The sequence below is a fragment of the Cynocephalus volans genome, chromosome 3 (genome assembly GCF_027409185.1).
Source record: "Cynocephalus volans isolate mCynVol1 chromosome 3, mCynVol1.pri, whole genome shotgun sequence".
Taxonomy (NCBI): domain Eukaryota; kingdom Metazoa; phylum Chordata; class Mammalia; order Dermoptera; family Cynocephalidae; genus Cynocephalus; species Cynocephalus volans.
In genome coordinates this window covers 115,025,342-115,047,162 of record NC_084462.1, presented here as the reverse complement: position 1 = coordinate 115,047,162, position 21,821 = coordinate 115,025,342, and the positions used below count along the sequence as shown (strand labels likewise).

The following is a 21,821-nucleotide window of genomic DNA, read 5'->3' as shown; positions in this document are numbered from 1 at the left end:
GCCTCGGCCATTTTCCCTCCCCCCTCCCGCTCCTCATCCCCTCGCCCTTCCCCCGCGCGGGGACTTTTCCGGAAAGTTTTTATTTTCCGTCTCGGCTCTCGGAGAAAGACGCTCCTGGCTCGGCGGCTGCAAAACTTTTCGGCTGCCGCGGAGCCGGCCCCCGCCCTCGGCCGCCCGGCCCCGCGGCCCGCGGCGCGCCCCGCCGAGCGATGAGCGCCCCTCCGGTCCTGCGGCCGCCCAGCCCGTTGCTGCCCGTGGCGGCGGCAGCGGCAGCCGCCGCCGCCGCGCTGGTCCCGGGGTCGGGGCCGGGGCCCGCGCCGTTCCTGGTTCCCGTCGCGGCCCCCCCCGGGGGCATCTCGTTCCATCTACAGATCGGCCTGAGCCGCGAGCCGGTGCTGCTGCTGCAGGACTCGTCCGGGGACTACAGCCTGGCGCACGTCCGCGAGATGGCTTGCTCCATCGTCGACCAGAAGGTAAGGCGCCGTGCAGGGGGCGCTGCCAGCCCGGCGGCCCCTCGCCAACTTTCCGACTCCGGGGGCTCGGCCGGGAGCCAGCCTCGCCGGCGCCCTGGAAGGGTCTGGCAGCGGCCGGGGGCACTGCACTCCCTGCTGCTCAGTCCTCCCCTCGCCCCATCTTCTTATAGTCTCTGGTTTCTCTCCCGCCTGTATCCTCTTCACCCATTTCCACCCCTCTCGTGACATTTCCAGGTATCTTGCCCCTTTCTCGTCGCGCCCCTCCTTATTCTTGAGACTTCCCGGCTCTCCCCTCTCTTCCCTCCGGACCCTGGACCAACGCATTCCTGGCTCCGGATTCCTCCTTCCTGCACCAGAGTTTCCCCCGGGACATGCTCAGCACGATTTCAGCACCACTCCCTTCCTCTCCAGACCCCTCTCCCGGCTCGGATTGATAGTGGGGAGCCCCTGGAATGACCTGGAGACGAGGAATTTCTCACTTGTCAAATACCCTTTTAAGAGAGAGTGATTGACTTGGTCAGCTGTGAAAACAACTGACCAGACCGCGACTACTCAAGCCCCTGCCGTCTTTTAGGCGCCCCCCTCCCCCCAACCCTTATGAGCATGGGAACAAATTTTCCAAAGATAAAACCTGAAAGTTGAAGCCTCCTTTCATTTCCCGGGGCACTGATAATGGGGCACTGAAGTGGTGGGAGTGATGTCTAGGAACATCCCGAGGCTGGCTGTGCCCTTAAGTTTGAGGCTGTGGGACTCTGGACAGCAGCCACCAAAGGCAGGTTGGAAAAAGGGCCATTACCCTGAGCTGGGCCACCCGGGGAGGAAACTTAGTCGCCCACAACTGTTTACAGTGCAATTCTGATTTTCAGGTTGTCGCTACAGCCATCAGAGGGATGTTGCATGGAAGTGGGTGATAAGAGTGTAAGGGAGAGGGGGCCATGGCGCCAGTCTTCTTCGTATAAACAACTTGGGTTTTGGGGGCGGAGAGAGAGGTCGCTAAAGGTGCTGAATTATAGCTCTGGAGGACTGGCCAGTATTCATCTTATAATGATCACTTGAATAATCACGAATTGCTTTCTTTAAACTATTTGGAACAGAGTTTGCTAAACCTTGAGGATTGTGAATTGTGGCACGGAGCACAGGGATATTAGGAAAAGGCCCCAGGGGAAATCACTAACCTAGGAAGTTGTAAAAGTTCTGGAGGCCAGATTAAGGTAACAAAGAGTGCTATGAGTGTTTGTTTATTGAAAGGAGTGACCTTTTATATTACAAGGAACTCTCAGTTGTTTGCAACTTCCATGAAAATGACAAATTTTGCCTAATGCTGGTACATGTCATGTTATGCTCCTCTTCCTCATCAGTGTTATGGACTATCCATTGTGCGTGAACAGGAGCACTCTCTTAGGCTGTAGATTTGTGGTCTGCAACTGGTCATCCAATTTCAATTTGGATGCGAACTAGTTAAAAAGCAATGCTGCATAAGCATGTACACAATGTATAATAAAGATTCTCAAAAAGCGAATGCAATTCTATAGAGTTTTGACTTACCTAAATTTTAAAGCAACTTTTGTAGTGACAGAGTATTCAAATTGGGTCAAATTAATATGGACAGATTTTGTTTTGACCAGGTTTAAAACACACACACACACACACACACACACACACACACACACACACACACACACACACACACACACACACACACTCACACACACACTCCCTCCCTCCCTCCCTCCCTCCCTCCCTCCCTCCCTCCCACCCCTTGATGGAGTTTTAGGTTTGGAAGAAACATGTATGGTTCAAGAGGTTTGGGAATGAGATTCTGAATGGAGAGTGAATGCCAGGAGAGTTATATGGAGAGAGTGATATGAGTGCATAGGCAGAGAGGCAACAAGCAACAAGTATGGAGTGCAGCAGGCCTGAGGGTAGTGACTGAGGTAGTTAGGGAAAGTACAGTCATCAAAAGGCCTTGAAAGTAAAATGAACCCAAATTACTAGATATCATACCAAGGACATCCGAAAGATGGATTGGCTGTGTGGAGGATGTTTTAGAATGCCAAAAATGTTATGGCAGAAAGAAAACTGGAATTCAGTCATGAGCTAAGTAGAAACTGAGCCAAGACTCTGGGGAAAGAGACCTGGAGAAATACCGGAATGGGAAAATCATCAGCCCTGGCAACTGATTTATAAGGGGAATCCTTTCCTTTTGTGTTTATTCTAGTAGTTTTACATCGCTAAAAGAAAAGTTTGAAAAGTTTGACTTTGGGATAGCCAAGGAAATGTTTTCATTTTGATTTTTTTTAAGTTTATGGCAAAGGGAGGGTTAGAATTAGAGATGTGAATTTGAGAGTTTCTTATATACAGAATACTGTAAATAAGTAGATATTGGATAGTGGGTCCAGGCAGAGGACTTTTTCAATTCATCTATCTATCTATCTATCTATCTATCTATCTATCTATCTATCTATCTATCTATCTATCTATCTATCCATCTATCTCTATCAATCTATCATCTATCTGTCAATCATCTTCTATCATCTATCTCAGAATACATTATTACCCCCAGCAGAAACAAGATTAAGAGGGCTGAACATCCATCACAAGGTAGCAGGGATCTCTGCTTTGTGACAGTAGGAATGACAGGGAGTGTCAGTGTGGAGTTAAGGAAGTGGGAGGAAGTCCTTTTGTCCTTTATTTTAGGTTTTCTTGTAGTACCTTATGAAGATATCAACTGTGAGGAAGGATGACAGGAGAGAGGGATTGGGGGAGGGAGAAGGGGAAGGAAAGAAATGGATGTTTCAGGAGAGATTTGAGAATTAGAAATTATTTACAGTTTACTGTATAGGCTAGAGTCATGCGGAGCCTACAGAAGAAGATTTTCCTGATTTTGAGTCCTCCACATTTATTGTTTTAAAATGTGTTAAGATGTTTTTCATCCAATTTGTTCAAGAGTTCTCCAAATACTAACATAGATCATACTAGCTTTAAATCTTTATGATTATTAGCAAACAGCCCAGTTGATTTTAGCAACATTTCTGGGACATTTTCTGGGGAGTAAGCAACTGAGGTGTACAAGGTTGAATAAGAGAGATGCTGTCCCTGAGAAACTCATCTTTAAGTTATTGTTGTTATCATTTAGAATCTAGAGTATAGTTTTTCCTTAATTGGGTAGATTTGAAAAATAGCAGACATATAATTGTACTTGAAAATTTTGATGGTAATTCAACAAAAATACTTTTATTTTAAGATTATGTAACCTAAGTATGTACTGAATTATAGAACTAAAGAACTATTTCTTTCATCTTGAGATGAAAAATCTAGTTTTGCTTTTTTGGTATGTAACAATGTATGAATATATAAAATGTTATTAATTTCTTCTTTTTTGGAAATATTGACCCAAGGTTTTATTTATATTATGCTTATTTCTTTACTTCACAAGCATTGAAGGCTGATTGTATATAAAGTATTCTGTTAGCAAGTGTATATTATTATAGTTTTCAGGAGGATAAAAAAATAACAGTAGTTAACTTCAACTGTGAAACACTGTTACTTTCTACTATCAAAGCAACCTTGAGTATATAGACTGAGAAGGAATTGTTTTGAAACAAGGAACAACATTCCAGAGGAAGAGTTAGTTTGGTTTCATAGCACATTATGTACTTATGTACACACACACAAACACACACACTTTTTTTTTTTTTTAAATAAGCAGTATTAATTTAGGGATGTGTGATGTGATTAATACTACTGTCTATTCATTTTGGCTATTATTTTATTAAAAAGATAACCCCAAACCGGCCAGTCACCAAGAAAAAAAAAAGACTAATATTTTCCTCTTGAATTTACTTAAATGGATTAATAACATCTATAAGACCCCTGACATATAGTTTCACTTTGCACAATCATCTTTCTGGACAAAGAAATTGAAGAGTGAGATTTTAAGTACAAGATAGCTTACTATAAGAAGTAAAAAGGTTAGTGCCTTGGTTTGAGAATAACATGACTTTCTTACAGTTGTTTCACGTTATTAATTGTACATTGTTTTCTTAACAGTTGTGGTGTCATTTTCTCCTTTATTGTTAATTTTAGCTACTCTACTTCTACGTGGATTGAAAAAGCTGAAAGTAATTTGCTGCTTGAGCAACCTAACACCAGTGGAACAACAAAATACTTTTAAGCTAATGATGGTCTTTGGGTCTTAGGTGTATATATTTTATTCTAACTTTATATTTGGCCATATTGTATGTCTACTGATTTATGATTTAATGATAAAGTGTAGAATTTGTCATTTTAGTGATTCTTAAGTAATATAATTTTAATACTGTATATTTAAAATTTAAATTTCTTTTTAATTTTAATAGTGTAATAGGATTGTGTTTTGGAGTTATATAGTGTATACATATATATGTACTTATATGTAATATATATGTGCATAACATACATATATGTAGCATTTTATTTTTTATGTTTATTTAAAATAGATTTTTAAGAGCCTCATTATCCATGTGTAGACTCCAGATGCTGAAGTACTGTTTTATATTTTGTATTGTAGGCTGCAGAAAGTAGGGCCGCATTACATATGTCACAATGCAAAAGAGAAACTCTGCTTCATATTTTTCTGTCAGTATACAGATCTGCAAACCTTTTCTCATAGGTGTATACTACTTAACAGTTTTCACAAGGAGAACATCCTTTGAGATTCTGAAGTTGAAAGCATTAAGCCTTTCCAGTCTTTGTGCTGGGAAGAGTTGGATGACTGGCTGTTTTGACAAATACATGAATGAATTTGGGCCTTAAAATTCAGAATTGAGATAAATTAGAAAGAATAAGACTGTAATGTATATGGTAGTGGTGGTGGTGGGAGACTGAAAAATGATTAATAAAGTTTAAAAACTTGCCCTGTGAGACCATACTTGATCACTGTGGTATTCAATCTTACCAGCCTCCTATCATAAGTAATAAGGGAGATTTATAACTTTATTTTGCCAATTATTATTACTCTTTTTTTGTGTGTGAGATGATTGAATATAGATCTTTACTAATTTATGCATGAATGACTTTTACTGACCTTAGTAGACAATACAAAGTATTTTGTAAGTCTGAATGTACAGTTGTGACTTGTAGGATTGAAGATAAATGTGCGAAGGATTAAACAGACTGCCTGGTAAATATGTGCATAGTAAATGCTGATCATCTAAAGCTCTATAGACTAGCATACTTTCTTGTTAACAAAAAAAGTGTGTTTATTATCTTATTCTTGTCTCAATATATAATTAAAATTGTAATACTAAAAAGCAACATGTTTGTAAGACACAGGTGACATTATCTTTCTCTGCTCTCTATAACAAGGCAAATCCTAGAAGTGGTTGCATTTTGAAATGGCCTCTCAACTCTCAACCTCTCAGAATTCTGAAAGGACTAATTTGGTTATTACTAAATGAAAAACACATTTGCTGATAAAAGTAAAGCATATTTTCATTGTTTTTTACTATTTTTGACAGGAATTTGGTTTAGTTCCTTTTCAACTGCAAGTAGCAAGTGCAATTCCAATGGTATTCCATTTAATTTTTTAAAAAAGGGAAATAAAATAGATAATGGTGCAATATTTGACAGCATAATGATTCTAAATTCTGGTCCTCAAGACCAAAATAAAAAGCTAATTTCTTGATCAGCCCTTGATATGAGGAGGAAGGCATTCGGAAATGACTTATGGAGATCGCATTTTGCTGCCATGCTAACATCTAGAGGTTGTTTGCTAAATTGTTAAATCTGATGAAGAGCTAATAAAACATAGTTGGTTGTTGGGAAGTGTTATATTGGGATGCAAATGCAAATTTACTGGGAAATAAATGATTGAGTTAGCAGTTTTGCTTAGCCAATCACAAGTCTTTTCCAGATCTTTCCACTACTTGTCTCTAATGGAAGTCCATGCCCCATTATAAAACCTTTAGAAAATTACAATCAGTAATTATTCATTTATGTTTTAAAGAAGAGTGTAATGGATAATTAAATGAAACTTGTATGTAAATATGTGTGTGTGTGTGTGTGTATATGTGTGTGTGTTTATTAGACTGGAACCACTGAATAAGCTGTCAAACTATAGCAAAGAACTAGTATAATGATCAAGATGGCAGAGCTAGACTCAAACTAGATTAGAAGTGGGTAAATGCATTCCTATGGGAGTTGATGAAAGAATGAAGTTTCTTTGTTTCATTTTTGTGTTTGTTTGCCTTGTTTTTATTTGTTGGGAGTAATTAATCATTTTGACCTCTGACCTCTTTATCATTTACCTTGGTCAATGTGAAAGATCTAAGCCCAAATGTGAAAATAGAGGTAAAAATATAGGGTGTTTTTAAAGATAGTACTTCCCCTTTAATTTCCACAGCATTATTGTATAGATAGGTTTAGAAAATGAGATTTCAATTTCTTGAATCTTTCCTAAATATTGGAATATGTTGGAACAAAACAAAACAACAAGAAAAGGGTGCATTATTTTCCTTTTTTCTGTTGATAGAATTTAGATATAAAGAAAATGTTTATTTTGCTCACATATATTCATAATTACTTTTCATCTGTAAGAATATGTGAAATTTCCCCCAGGAATTCTGATATTGTCAACCAAATATTTTTGTACCATTAAAAACCAGTAATGATAGCACCACTTGAAGTTATTTGGCAGCAGAGAAACCTACATTTTGCTGTTTCTTTCTTCTTCTGGTCTCACACAGAAAACAGTTAATTAAATATACAGAGTCTTTAATTATATGGCCACCATGACCATTATGAAATATCATGTAATTTAGATAGTTATAAAGGTAAAAATTGGTGTAAAAACACCACATTTTCAGACATAATAATGCCTGTCCAAATTTACAGTTTCCTGTATAGAAGTTTTTTCCAAAGTTGCAAAAGGTTTTATTTGGCTTAAGCCAGATAGTTGATACAGCAGCTTAGCAATGTTGGCAAATATGAAGCTTAGATTTCAAATATGCAATCATGTAGGAATTTTGTTCAACTTATTTTGGTGAAAAGGGAAAAAAAATTATGTATCCTTCACTGGTTCATTGGCGTCTATTCTGACTAAACCACTGATTGATGAGGAATTTGTTGAATTTACTTCTTGTATTTAGGCACACTTTCAAGAATTTCTGAATGCTTCTCTCATTTGTCAGCAGCCCCTTTTTTCACATATATAGCATAAAATGAATGAAAAGTATGAATGTGATAATGAAAATATGAGCAAAAAGTATGAATGTGTGTAATAAATGGTATTGTTGGTAATCTAAGGCTCTGTAGACTAGTATATTATCTTGTTAAAGAAATGTATACTTTATTAGCTGGAATTTTGTCTAACTTATTTTGGAAAAAGATAAACATTTTCCATGTGCCCTTCACTGCTTCACTTGGTTGGAGGAACCCTGACATATGTGTAAAGTGTTAAACCTTGAGACCATTGAGGCTTGCTTCAGTAGACAAAATTATCTTAAGGTTTAGTTTGAATTTTTTTTTCTGCTGTACTCAGTGTCCCTACAATTAGGTGATTCTCCCAGCTCAAGCAGTTGCTCAGTTTACTGTGAGAAGGGTTAAAGAGGTTTTTTATTTTCAGTGATGCAAATATCCAGTCATCGTGGACTTCTTTATTTTTCAGTTTGTTTGTTTGGTATCATATCAATTCTTCTTAAGAATGACACGCTATGCAGGTTTTTGAGAAGGTATTGATGTTATTTCACATGATGTTCTTGTACAATGAGAGAGGTGGGAGAGGGGCAGTACTGAAGGGACAGTTAAAGAGTAGAAATAAAGAGTACAATGGTAAATTGAAAAGGCCAGAAAAATGGAACATTAGGTAAAAGTGTCACCACTTATTATTTCAGCAAGTATTTCAGCCTCTGTGTGCAGCTGAGCATTGGGAGTCAGTGGTTAGCACCACCTGAAAAGATATTTAGCTTCTTAAACTACACATATGGTACATATTTTCGGCTTTATTGGGATCATAGTAAGTACATGGTTTTGTACACTTCTGTAAATTAAAATTTGATATTTTTATATCTCTGACTGTTGGAAATACCTTTCCTGAGTTCCCTTTTTAATACTACAGTAATTGGCAATCTTACAAGATTCTTCCATCCCCTAGCTTTATTAAGGTATAATTGACAAAAATTGTATCTATTATGGTACACAATATAATGTTTTGATATATGTATACATTGTGCAATGATTAAATCAAGTTAATTAACATTCATCACCTCACATACTTATTTTTTTGTGGTGAAAACATTTAATATCTACTCTCTTGGCAATTTTCAAAGGTACAGTACGTTATTATTAACTACAGTCCCCATGCTGTAAAATAGATCTTCAGAATTTATTCATCCTGTCCATCTGAAACTTTGTATGCTTTGACCATCCTCTACACATTCCCACCCCCACCACACCCCTAGTCCCTGGCAACCAACATTCTACTCTCTGCTTCTATGAGCTTAACTTTTTTAGATTCCACATATAAGTGAGATCACGCAGTATTTATCTTTCTGTGCTTGGCTTATTTCACTTAACATAATGTCCTCCAGGTTTATCCATGTTGCAAATGGATGAATTTCCTTCTTTTTAAAGGCTGAATAGTATTCTATTACATATGTACTCATATGTACCACATTTTCTTTATTCATCTGTTCATGGACAGTTACGTTGATTCCATATCTTAGCTATTGTGAAAAATGCTGCAGTGTACGCAGGAGTGCAGATATCTCTTTGACATACTGATTTCATTTCCTTTGGGCATATACCTGGAAGTGTGATTTGACGGATCATATGGTAGTTCTATTTTTAATTTTTTGAGGAGCCTGCATACTGTTTTCCATAATGGCTGTACTAAGTTACATTACCACCATCAGTGTGCAAGTGTTCTCTTTTCTTTACATCCTCACGAACACCTGTTATCTTTTGTCTTTTTGATAATAGCTATTCTAACAGGTATGAGGTGATATCTCATTGTGATTTTAATTTTCATTTCGTTGATACTTATTGATTTTGAGCATTTTTTTCATGTATCTCTTGGCCATTTGTGTGTCTTTTGAGAATCATCTATTTAGGTTCTTTGCTGTGTTTAATCGGGTTATTTGTTTTCTTGCTATTGAGTTGCATAAGTTCCTTATATGTTTTGGATATTAACCCCTAATCAGGTCCTAATCCTTCTTCATTGTAATAACCCGTTAGACATTTGTCTGTTGTTTTTTCAGTCATGTGATCTGACTTTCAGTAATCTCAGTATCCTCTGGCTCAATTTTTCAGTGTCACTCTTAAAAATATAGGAAAAAGCTATCATTTAAATTGCTGTCCTGATTATACACCAGTAGGACTAGTCCATGTAAAGCCTTAAAACCACAGGCTTTTGGAAAGAGGCCATCTTAGCTTTCCTTCTTGGCTTTGCCTCTTTCTGGTTGTCACTTAACTCTCTATCCAGGCCTAAGGTTCCCCCTCTATAAAGCGGGGATGGAATCTGTCTTAAAAGTCTACTAGCACTTAATTTAAAAGGATGAAATAAGATATGTATACAAAGCATTTAACATTCATTGAGAGCTTAGTGTGTCAGGCATATATTATTTTTTTCTTTAAAAAAATCCTTTTTCTTTTTTTTTTACTTTAAAAGATAACTACAGGTAGGTAGATTTGCTATAATCATACTCAAGTTCATGACATGCTTTTTTTCATAAGTTAACATAAGGCCCCTGTTGTGTTTTATTATTCCTTTTTAACCAGGTATTAGAGGGGCTGTGGCATATGTGTGAAGTGTTATACCTTGACAAATGGTGCTTTTTCAGTATACAAAGCTTATCACAGAAATAATAGACAGTTAAGATCCAATTAAAAGAGTATTCAACATTTTAAATAAAGATCTGAGTCTGTTTTCTTTTTTATAAACAGTGGAGTAGAAAGGATTTGAATAGAACCAAAGACTGATTTGAAAGACAAATAAAAACATATTTATACATCAAATAAAATAGTAATTTGTTCAGATATGAAGTTCATGTACCATTAAATGAGCTTGCTTTTTATGTTTTTGTTTTTGGAAATGGTTTAAGTTGATTTTACAGTAAGACTTTTATTGCATAAATTTATTCAGTTACTTTTATGCTGATGTAAATGTCAAACTTTTTAAAGAATCAAAACATTTTCCATTAATCATTAATAAAGATTAATCCGTTAGGTTAAAGTGTTAATAAAAATTTTTCAACTGTCAGTGCCGGACATACCAAAAAATCTAAATGTTTTCCTTGATTATCTGAATCAGTCATATTAATGATAAAGTAACTACTGGATGATTATGGAACTCTCTCTTTGTTTTTAATAGATAACTATAGCAAGAGAGGGACCAGGAATTCAGTTTTAGTTCAGGTGCTTGAATTAATTTCCAGAGAACTTAATTGATTATGTTAGGCCATATATCACTGGTCAAATATTTATTTAAAATATTGTTAATCTTTTTATCAATTAAACATGAACATCTCCTCCCCCTTCTTTCAACTCCTCAGATCATTGAGAAATGGTTGTAGGCTGGTAGTCTGGTAGGACCCCTTGGGTGTGACCAGAAGTTCTAATAACTGAAAGTGGCTACATTCTTCTCAGAGTGCTAGGAGATCATGTCTAGACTTCAGGGAGGGACACATGTAAGGCTCTGGAGCATTTGGCATAGGAACTAGGGTGAATTTGGAGACACCTAAGAGTGATTTCCTTGCCACAGGAAACAGATTATTAGGATGGAATAGGGGATAGTCCTCAGTTTACAGAAAAGTGAGGTTTACTGTGTCTTCTGAGTCCCCTGTAGAGTACTGTGGTGCAAAGTTGGTATAGTCTGCATTTAGCATCCTGGAAAGTTTTGTTCTGTATCCCTGGCTTGGAAAGCTGCAACTAAGAACGTGTGTGACCAACTGAGTTGTAATTGTTTAGAGATTGGCTAGTCCAGTTAGACCATCAGAACAGTAATTCTAGAGGTCAAGACCACTTCACCATGTGTGTAGTCCAAGGCAAACAGCAGTGGCTTTTTCACCATTGTCAAAAGCAGGACAGAGCTGAGGAATAGTGTCAGGTAAGCTTTGGTGATGACTTTGAGTCAGTGATTGAATAGACCTGAGCAGGCTACAGTCTGCAAAGCCTGTGTGATTAGGAGACTAGTGGCACCCGAGGGCAGAAGAGGATGGTGACAGCAAAGTTCTTACCTTCCTATGGACTGAGTTGGCAGGAATGACCCTAGCAGATAACTCACAAATAGCAGTGGGGAGAGATCTAGGAGGTGGCTTTTTACAAGCAGAGTACTCCTTTTGGAAGTTTTATGAGTGTCACAGGGGAGAACTCTTGAGGAGCAACACCGTGATGTTTCAGGAAGAACTTGTGAGAGTTTTAGGAAGAACTTGTCCCAGGAGCATTGGGTCGTTGTCAACAAGCTTCCAGGGCCTCCTGTGGAAAATTCCATGAGTGGCAAAGAATCTTGAACTGGCAGTTTCTATCACGGTACAATGGCCAGCAGAGGGGAACCTCCAGGAACAAAATCTTCCTGGCATTTACTCTGTGTGCTAGTCTGTATCTCGGCTTCTTTTAATTTGTCATTTCTGATTCTCATAGCAGCAGTTCTGTATCCCTGACTTGGAAAGCCGCAACTAAGAACGTGCCCCTTGCGGTAGTCATCTTATCTCCATTTTGAGGATGAGGAAACTAAAGATCAGAGAGGTTAAATCATTTACTCCTGATCACGTAGCTACTAAGGAAAAAGCAATCCCCCCACCCTACTTTATTCAGCCTCTGGAATGGCCATAGATTTTTACAGAGAGTTTGCAATTTTCAGATTGCAAGAGGAAATGTTATGTTTCTATTATGTTGGCTGAAATTTACTTAAAAACAATTCAGCTTTGACAGTGTGATATTATTTATGTGTTCCTTAGTCTGGAGGGCTTCCCTTATCTGGAATCCACATCTCCCAATTAACGGTGAGCTAGAATTCTAGTCACTTGGAGGTCACCACTGCAATGAAGATACCTGTGCCCCACCCCCTCACCTCTGGCATTGATAATTAATGTGATAAAGATTAGAAATGGACTTTCATTGGGGATATTAGTGCCATTAGAGAGACATGATTGACTGTTTTAGAGACACTCCTTATTCTTGAGGAGTCATATGATATATAATATATCTAATTATTTAATACAGTTTTTTTCTGTTTTGTTTTTTTTGGACAGCTGGCCAGTATGGGGATCAGAACCCTTGACCTTGGTGTCATAACACTGTGCTCTAACCAACTGAGCTAACCAGCCAACCATCATAGGGTTTATTTTTTTAGGTAAATATCTGTCTGTGTAACAGAGTTTGGTTTGGAATTTGCTTTCATTATATCCTGGTAATATATATTGTGGGGATTGCCAGCCCTCACTCACCTTTAAATTCTCAGATGTCACTGCCATTTATCCAAAGAGTTACCTTGTGTGATTAAATTGGCCTGTTTGTTTGAAGCACTTCATTCCAATGAGATGTGGATACAGAAGTGTTTCGGAAGAAGAGATAATGGTAAGACCATGTATTGATATTTGTGGCTCAAAAGTTGTAGATGTAATGAATCTTAGCTACCAGTGTAAATCAATGAATCATTCTTGAATAGTACTCTGATTCTAAGACTAAAGGTCCTTAAGAAAAGTGCCTTTCATTGGTTGTTTGCATTTGAGATGAAGTTGTATTTGGGTTGTCATGCTTTGCAGATATGTTTATTCTTTTCATAAATTTTATTTGCTCGCTTATTTTTTGTTGGTTATGAATGAACCTACCGTAAGGGAAACTTACTCCCACTTGTTGTATATGATCGTCAAAAGCCAGGTGGAGGTTTGTTTTTTATGTTAGTAGTGCTCACCAATCTGGATTGTGAATTGCCTCACATTCCTTTGCATTGTCTGTGTGCAGGGCTAAGGCCATCACTTCCCTTGTAGACTAACTGTACTATATTCAGGCTTTACAGAAATGTAGTTGCATATGTAAGTAGAGATGATTTGACCTAAAGAACATACACAATTCAATCCAGTTCTAAGGGTTCTTGCCTTAAATTACCACCACATAGCATATAGTAAAGTAGTTATTCCTAATGGACTAGAAAGGTGTTTGAAATATTGCCTTTCTTTGGTATATTTGGAACTTTTGAAGCTTTGATACAGTGGTCAGTGATAAAAAGTATGGTGTTTTAAGTTAAAAACACACAGTAAACAAAATGGAAAGAAAAACCTTACTTAAGGCAGACATTTTATTACCTTTTGGCCAAAACCCTTGTTTAAAATTTTTAAAGGTAAAAGCAAAACTTACAGGATTTATTTCATAGAAAGTGTCACCAGACTGTATATATATTAGTCGTGCCATTTTGAGTAACTTTTCTAAATGGCTTAAGCTGAAAACAAATACAGATAAAAACTTAGGTTAGAATGTTATTCTCTTTGACCAAAAGTTTCTGTATAACGTAAAGATGAAAAGATAACCAACAGAATTGATTTCATAAATTAATTGATTAGATCTCACTTTGAATGTAGTATCTGAAGTAATTTTACCTCTCTTTTCCAACCAATCAGTGTAAATCAAGATACTGCAATAGATATGTACATGTTTGTATCAAATAGCAAATAACTTTGCTTCTTCTGGTTGTTCTTACTACCTTTACTTATTTGAGTAGGTAAACAGAAAGAGCTGCCTTGAAGCTTCAGCACCCTTGGCAACCATCACAGTGGCAAAATACACTCACTTAGATGCGGAAGGATAACACTATTTATCATAATTTCAAGTTGTACTTTACCGTAGTCTCTGCCTGCCCTGGAAAAAATATAAACTTGGTTTTGAAATAGAAGAAAGAAACTATACACAAGTGCTCTTCATTATTTAGAAAAATCTGTTTTTTATTTAAAAAATAAGTAGGCAAATAAGATATAAAATTTAGGAAATTGTGTTGTCCCAAAATAAAAATGTATAGGCTGTAGCTCATATATTCTTGAGATGTTCAAAGATGTGTCCTGGATGAAGGAAATACATGAGTTATATATATTATTTGATACTTGGTTTCCGTTGATGAATATACTGTCGAAGTAACATCAAGAATTACAGGTTTAGAAATCATAATGTTGAATGTTCTCGCTTCTGAAAAATAATGCAAGTCAGTGGGTCTAAAGCCACTTGAAAAAGAACTTGATTTTGCATAATCATCTCTGTTTAGAGTTTTCCTCATATGGAAAATTATAATTTTTACATTTCAGTTAAATACTTATTTTTTTTTAGTTTGAAAACTACAAAATTACCTCATGTGGTAGACTGAATAATGACCTTCAAAGATGTCCACATTCCTAATCCCTGGAACCTGTGAATGTTGCATTATATGGTAAAAGAGATTTAGCAAATGTGATTAAATTCAAGATCTTGAGCTAGGGAGATTATCCTGGATTATCCACGTTGGCCCAGTCCAATCACGTGAATCCTTAAAAGTGGAGAATCTTCCTGGCTATGTCAGCCAGATGAGATTGAAAAGCAGGAACGATGGAAGCAATGTGAGGGGCTCAGTCCCCTGCTGCTGACTTTGAAGACGGAGGGAATGGGCCATGAGCCAGTGAATGCCGGGATCCTTACAGGAGAGAAACGGGTTAGAGTTGTAGAAGTCAAAGCTAGAAGCTGAAAAAGACAAGAAAAAGGATTGTTCCCTAGAGCCTGCAGAAGGAACCACACCTTGATTTTAGCCCAGGGAATCTGATTTTGGATTTCTGATCTCCAGAACTGTAAGAGAATAAACTTGTGTTTTTTAAAGCCACTAAGTTTGTGATTTTTTTTTTTACAACAACAATAGGAAACTAATATGTCACATTCAGTGAGAAATTCAGATAAGCCCCCAAACATTTTGGATTGCATTTCTAAATTTAATATATTATATTTTCTTTAAATAGTGCAGTCACCTGCCTGATAAATCTTTACATTTTCTTAATTAATTCTTGTGTATCTAATAAACTAGATTTATATGGTAAAGTTTAAATTTGTCAATATTCCAATATCATACACAAAAGCCAAAATCAATTGATTATATAGAAATAATATGCACAAAAGTATTAATCTTATAGTTTTTGATTCTCTTAAACTTTTCTATATTTAGTTTCAAATCTTTACATGTTTTTCCACCCACGAAATAATTATGTGATCTCACACAATTTGTAGAGTTCCCTTCCCATATAAATTTTGCATTTGTCTTCTTGGCTTGATTAAAGTTACATAAACACTAATGCTTTTAGTTGGAACAAAGATTGGATTCTTGTCAGCAGTGTAGATTGATTCCTGAGAACCCTATTCCTGTCAATGAATCCATTACGTCTAGAAAGGTGGTAATCATGTATCTCACATCCCTGGATTCAATTTATATATTACCTTTGTGCTAAAAAGTCTCAAATTTCTGCCTTGATTGATGATTTGATTGGATATTTAATTTCTTTAGCTCTTCAGGTAGGTGGATTCCTTTTCTATATACAGTAAGGGCTTTTGAACCTAATGGAGTACTGCATTTTCATATTCTTTCTTTCTCTTAGGACTGAATAATTCTTACAGATATTAAGTATGTGATTATATGTGGGCATTGTCCTGGGGCTTTCTCTAAGCTTCTGGTTGTAACTCATAACATCATTTGGCAAACTCGTGTTCCCCTGTAAATAAAAGAACACTCATGACACCATTTCACATGCCTAAACAGGATTTGTATGTGGATTTATCATGATATGTTTAACTTATTTACTACTGTTGGAAATTTAGGATTCTATTTTTGTTTTTGTTTTTCTTTAAAATGTCCTTATGCATGTGCCTTGGCACATTTTTCCCACTTATGTATATAATATCTATATTTGAACTTATTTTGATAATTTCTGTTAATATTCCTAATATTAATTTCTAAGATTAGTTTAGATTATAGTTAATTCAGAATTATAATGATTCTTTTCTCTTTCAGTTTGAAAAGTGCAAGAGTATAGTTTTTTTCTTTGTCTTTATATAGAAAAATCAAGAGACATAAGTAGCATGATGCAGAATAAACTGTTATATTACATAGCTAACCTTAAATCTATTAATGGGTAGACTACATGTGAATATATCTAGCAAATTCAGAACAGTTTCACCAAGAACAAATAATAAACATTAAAAAAATGGTCTTACACTTTCTATTTTCCTGCTTGTTCTTCATAAGAACTGGCCTGATATTTTCTGTATATATCACAGTTCACTTCGATCTTTTAAAAGGCCATTTGAACAACACACATTCCTATGAATTTTTAGAAAATTCCATAAACTAAATTCTTAAAAACAAATTTCACCCTATTATGTTTTTATAATTTGTTCTACTCTATAGTATTCTTTAGGAAACTGTAGTACAAAAAACCCCAGGATTTTAAAGTATGAATGTCTTCTCTGACATGTCCATCTTTCCTCAAAAGTCATTTGTTTGTGAAAGAAACAGTTGCATTGCTTATTAAATACTGTAGAACTGTCTTTGGTAATGTGAAATGTATTTTGATTGAGAAAACTTTGGTTTACATACAAAGTTCAGTATCATCTTTATTGGATAAATTAAGTAAGATTGGGTAAATCACACGAGCATATAAATACCATATGGGCAAGGATCCTCACCTGTTTTTTTGCTGTTATATCCCAGAAATTTAGAATAATGCTTGGCACTGAATGATTGAAGGAATGATTTGTCCCATTATTTTCTGGTTATGTTCCTAGAAGCAGAATTTTGTGGTCAATGTGTATGCAAATTAAGTCTTTTGTTTTATCTGGACTATTTGCCTTCTAGGAAGTGCTCATTTCTACCTTTGATCTGTAATTGTTTTTAAATAATGGTTTTTAAAAAGTGAATTAAAAGTGTTTTGGGAGATAAGATGTACTTAGAGAGAATGTTGGACTGTTATTTGAAGAAAAAAACAAAAAACCTTGGGATTTGAGTTTCTTCTGAGGAATTGGTATTCCTGTCGTCCAGCTGGGCCAAGGATTTAAGGCAGTGAAAGCCTTCCTAAACACATTTTATGGCAGAGCCTGAATAAATATTTGTTGAATTGAATTGAGTTTTTGGAACAGAAGGAGTCTTATGTGATAGGAGTCTAGTGGATACCTAGTTGAAATGTTATGAAAGACACTTCAGTGTTTTACTTGTCAAATCTCAGCCTAATTTATCTGTAGATTTTAAGAACATAATTATGCACATAATGAAAAGCCTGACATATAAAATATAGTAGTAGGAGAGACAGTGATGCAGAGGAAAGAATAATGTCTGTGGAGAAAAAAAAATTAGAAAACACAGACTCACCCAATGTTAGCTATTTTTTCCTTCCCACTCACCTGCGAAGTGAGTTGAGAAACTCAGGTGGGCTGACAGGGAACATTCAGCAGAGTGGCCTCCAGTGAAGAACTTTTAAAATAGTTAATAGTCACTAGTTTGCCTGCTTTGATGTGAGTCAGTAGGATTACAGTTTAAAAACTTTACCCTTTCTTTGTTTCCTGCCAATTCTTAACCTTAGCTACTTTAATTTTTTACTTTTTACATTTTAATTACTGAGTTTTGCATTTCTTAGTAAGTCAGATTTCAGCTTTTTCGATAATTTACAATTATGCTTATTTTTAAAAATCATTTTAAAATTATACTTTCAATATTGCATACTAGATGATAGGTGTTAAATTATATATATATGTATATACATTCTATGTGTGTGTGTGTTTCTTATTTTCTGGGATTTTTAAAAAGTTTTTCTAATTCTTTCTATTTTCTGTTCATTTATTTTAGCTCTTGACTACCTAGATTTATACCTCATGTGTTTTAAATGTTCTGCCCTGTAATTTTTACTTTTTTTTTCCTTCATAATTTCTTTCTCATGCAGTTTTAATACTTCTCAGACATTCTTAAATGTCTTCTGGACATTCATGAGTTGACTTTCTCCAGAGTCATGGACCCTGCTGAGTGGATATTATATTTGATTTTCTGGAACCCTGTTGTTCGTTAACATAACATCCAGTTCTTGGATGAGGAATCTGTGGTCTCCAAAATACATGACCACTGTATTTTGGGCAAACAGTGCTGTACGTGCTAAGTGCTGTAAGCCTGAAGTGAGTGTAACCTCCACAGTTATTCCTGCAGATGGCTTCTCCCAGCCATCGGTGCTAAGCCAGGGGAGATTGAAACCCCTACTCATTCCTGAGACGTGGAACAGTAGCGATTTTGCAGCCATCTTTCCAGTACTGTTTTAAAACTGTCGTGCTTGTAAGTTCCTTATTATGAGGATGGTCAGTTTCCTTTCCTGGCAAGATTTTAGGAAGAACTAAGAAGCTGGTGAGAACAGGGGCTATCCCAACTTGGATTTTTGCAATGGAATCTATTTTCCCTCTGGCAAATGGTTATTTCAAGTCATCAGGTATATCTTTTATCTAGGTGTTTTAAGAGTAGGGCTCTTGATATACAGAAAAGCATTCCTCCTGTTTATTTTTGTATTATTGACCATACTCCCCCACATTCCTTGGGGTGCAGGGACATGGAATATTATAGAGTTCCTGGAGAGACACTTGGTCAAATTTTAGAAATGAGGCAAAGTTACAAGAGGTGTAGTGAGACCCTCCTAGCTTTCTCCTTCAAGAGTTTTGTCTCTGACTTTCCTGAAGTTGTACTCTTTGATTTTGGTGGGTGGGAGGGAGTGTCCCATCTCAACGCCCCAACCCCCACCGACCTTAACATCACAACCTAGTAGTCAGTGTGGTTGTGCACCTGAAAGTCAGCTTAGTAAGTGTCATTGCTCATCTGGAAGATCCAGGGTACAGTAAAGCTGTCTTCAGAAAAAGTTACCATGTGTTCTCCACAAATTATTAATTTATTGGCTTTTAGTCCAAACTGATTTCCAACTGGAAATCTAAGTCTGGGTATTTTAGGACAGTGGTCTTATACTAGGAGTAGTCAGGAGTTAGACACCATTTTTGTACCACCTCTTTTTTAATAGGAATAATATTAGATTTCAGGTTCTGTTACTCTCACCTTGGCCTTCGAATCCATGAATAAAAATTAAGAGATATGCTATTTGAACTCAGCTTATATCCCTGATTATTTAATCTCTATCAGAACCTGCCCGGTAAGGGGACCATTGGCATAGGAATCAACTTCTGATTGGTGATTAAAATAATAATAATACCAATTTTAATAGTAATAATTATTATCATCCCTAATAGAGGTAACATTTATCAGCTGTTGCTATTCCAGATACTCTTCTAAGGGTCTACCTAGGCATTTAACACATTTAATTTGCAGAAGAATCTGAGAAGTAGATATCTACTTTTACCCTCAGTTTGTAAGTGCGGAAATTGGTGCACGGAGAGAATTGCCAGAATTACATAGGCAGTGTCAGAGTTAGGATTTAAATCTAGATATCTGGGTCCAAAGTTTATGTACTTAACTGTCAGACTATCTATAAAACTTCTTAAACATTTCTAGGTGGATTAATAAATCTGAGAAAACAATGGTCTCTCTTCTCTTTGTCTTTTTTCTTAGTCATTTGATAACATTTTTGAATGAAATGGATGACTGTTATAGAGAACATAAAGACAATATTCTTTTATAGGTGGATATGTTTTGTTATTTGGAATTGCAAGGAGCCCAAACTGGAGACTGATCCTGTAATTACATATTCCAATAAAAACAGGTACCCATGAATTTCTAAATCTAACTTTATTATGTTGGCAAATGTTTCCAAGCTTATAATTTATTTAAGAGAAGCAATCATTATTATATATGTATTTGTATACATAAAAATATATATGTTTATATTATGTATAGTTATATGTAAAAATATATGTACAAATATATTTATTTTGGATTTCTTGGTATCCCTCTCAAAAGTAGTTTATCTTAAAGAGTAGAGATTAATACTGTACAAGGCTTCATTAGTATTTTATTTGCACTTTTAAATTATGGACTCTATATACTTATTTTTAATACCCAGCTTCAATAACTGTCAAAGTATAGCCAGTCTTGTTTAATTATTAATTAATTTCTTGTTCCTCAATTCTTACCCCTTCATCTCTTTCTCCCTAGATTATTTTGAATCTAACTATTAAGATTTATTTTTAAGTCAGGATGTGGAGAGTTTTTAGAATGAGTTTTGGAGAGAATCCTGGTGTTACAGTAGTACTTTCTCTGCTAGGGGATGCCTTGTATTTAGGTGCTTGGCTTTGGAAGGCTCCTTACATTTTACAGTTTTCTTGTTTGTTAGGGCATATGGTTCTCTATTCAACTGGTAACAAAGAAAAACTATACTCCAGGGATTATACTGACTGTTGTTACTTAATATTATCTCATGTAAGAGAGAGCCTGAATGAGGAAGTGCTTGAAGGAAATGCATTCTGACCATTCTCCCAGATCTTTTAAAGTGGATTTCTGAATCAAGTTATATTTGTGTGCCAAATGCATTGCATTAGCAAAATGCAGAATTTCTTGTAATGACATCCTTAACCCATTTCTGGTTTGGTAAGACAGTATGATCCTATGAAACTCAGATCTAAGGTAAGGCCCCAAACATTGTTCATTATAATATACACTCTTCTTTATGAAGAATGTGGAGAAAATTTTTTTGTTAAATCTTAATTCCAAGAATAATTATTACTCTCTTGGGCCATTCCTCTGCTTCTAATCTCACTGACAGTGTGAAGTGTGTAACTAACATTTTACATCTTGTGTTGATTGCACTAAAGTTTAGAGCCAAATTTGGAGCCCAAGGTGCAGGTGTGTAGGACATTTTATGGCATAGATTTTAAATTTTTTTTCTACATCCCTTTGTATTCACCTCTGTTTTTCTTTTTCCTTTTCCAGTTAAGACAAAACGTGAACAAATTAACAAAACTCTTAACAGTGATTAAATCTGATTTGGGTAAGACAGATGATTTTATTATCTTATTTTTTCTTTTCCAAATTTCTTAGTATATGTGTGCTATTAAAAGTAATCAGAAAAAGAAGGCAACACTTTAAAAAGTTGAATCTAAGCAAGAAACCACTAATATGAGGGTGCTTCAAAAAGTTCATGAAAAGATTTATGTTGTCTTTCTATTCTGTTTTTCCACAAACTTTTCGAAGTACTCTTGTAGAAAAATTGCGGTTAGAAAGTCAGGGTCATGTGAGTTTAAAGGGATCTATGGATACAGCTTTTATTTTGTCATTTTGAATTAGCCTTAATTGAAATGACAAAATGAACATTTATTGAGTGGGGCTGTATGCTGAGCACTTTCAAAACAGTGTCTCATTTAATCCTTTGAGCAGCCATGTAGGAAAGAAATTTTCAATCC

The 21,821-nt window shown here is 36.0% G+C and overlaps 1 protein-coding gene across 3 annotated transcripts in view; it reads left to right on the top strand.

Annotated features, from left to right (window-relative positions):
• The first annotated feature begins 209 nt into the window (after window positions 1-209).
• PRKD1 (protein kinase D1) overlaps window positions 210-21,821 on the top strand; it is a 301,199-nt gene continuing 279,587 nt past the window's right edge. For all 3 annotated transcript variants that reach the window (XM_063090384.1, XM_063090383.1, XM_063090382.1), the window contains exon 1: window positions 210-473. In XM_063090384.1, coding sequence (XP_062946454.1) covers window positions 210-473 — 264 coding nt within the window. The remainder of the gene's footprint in view (window positions 474-21,821) is intronic.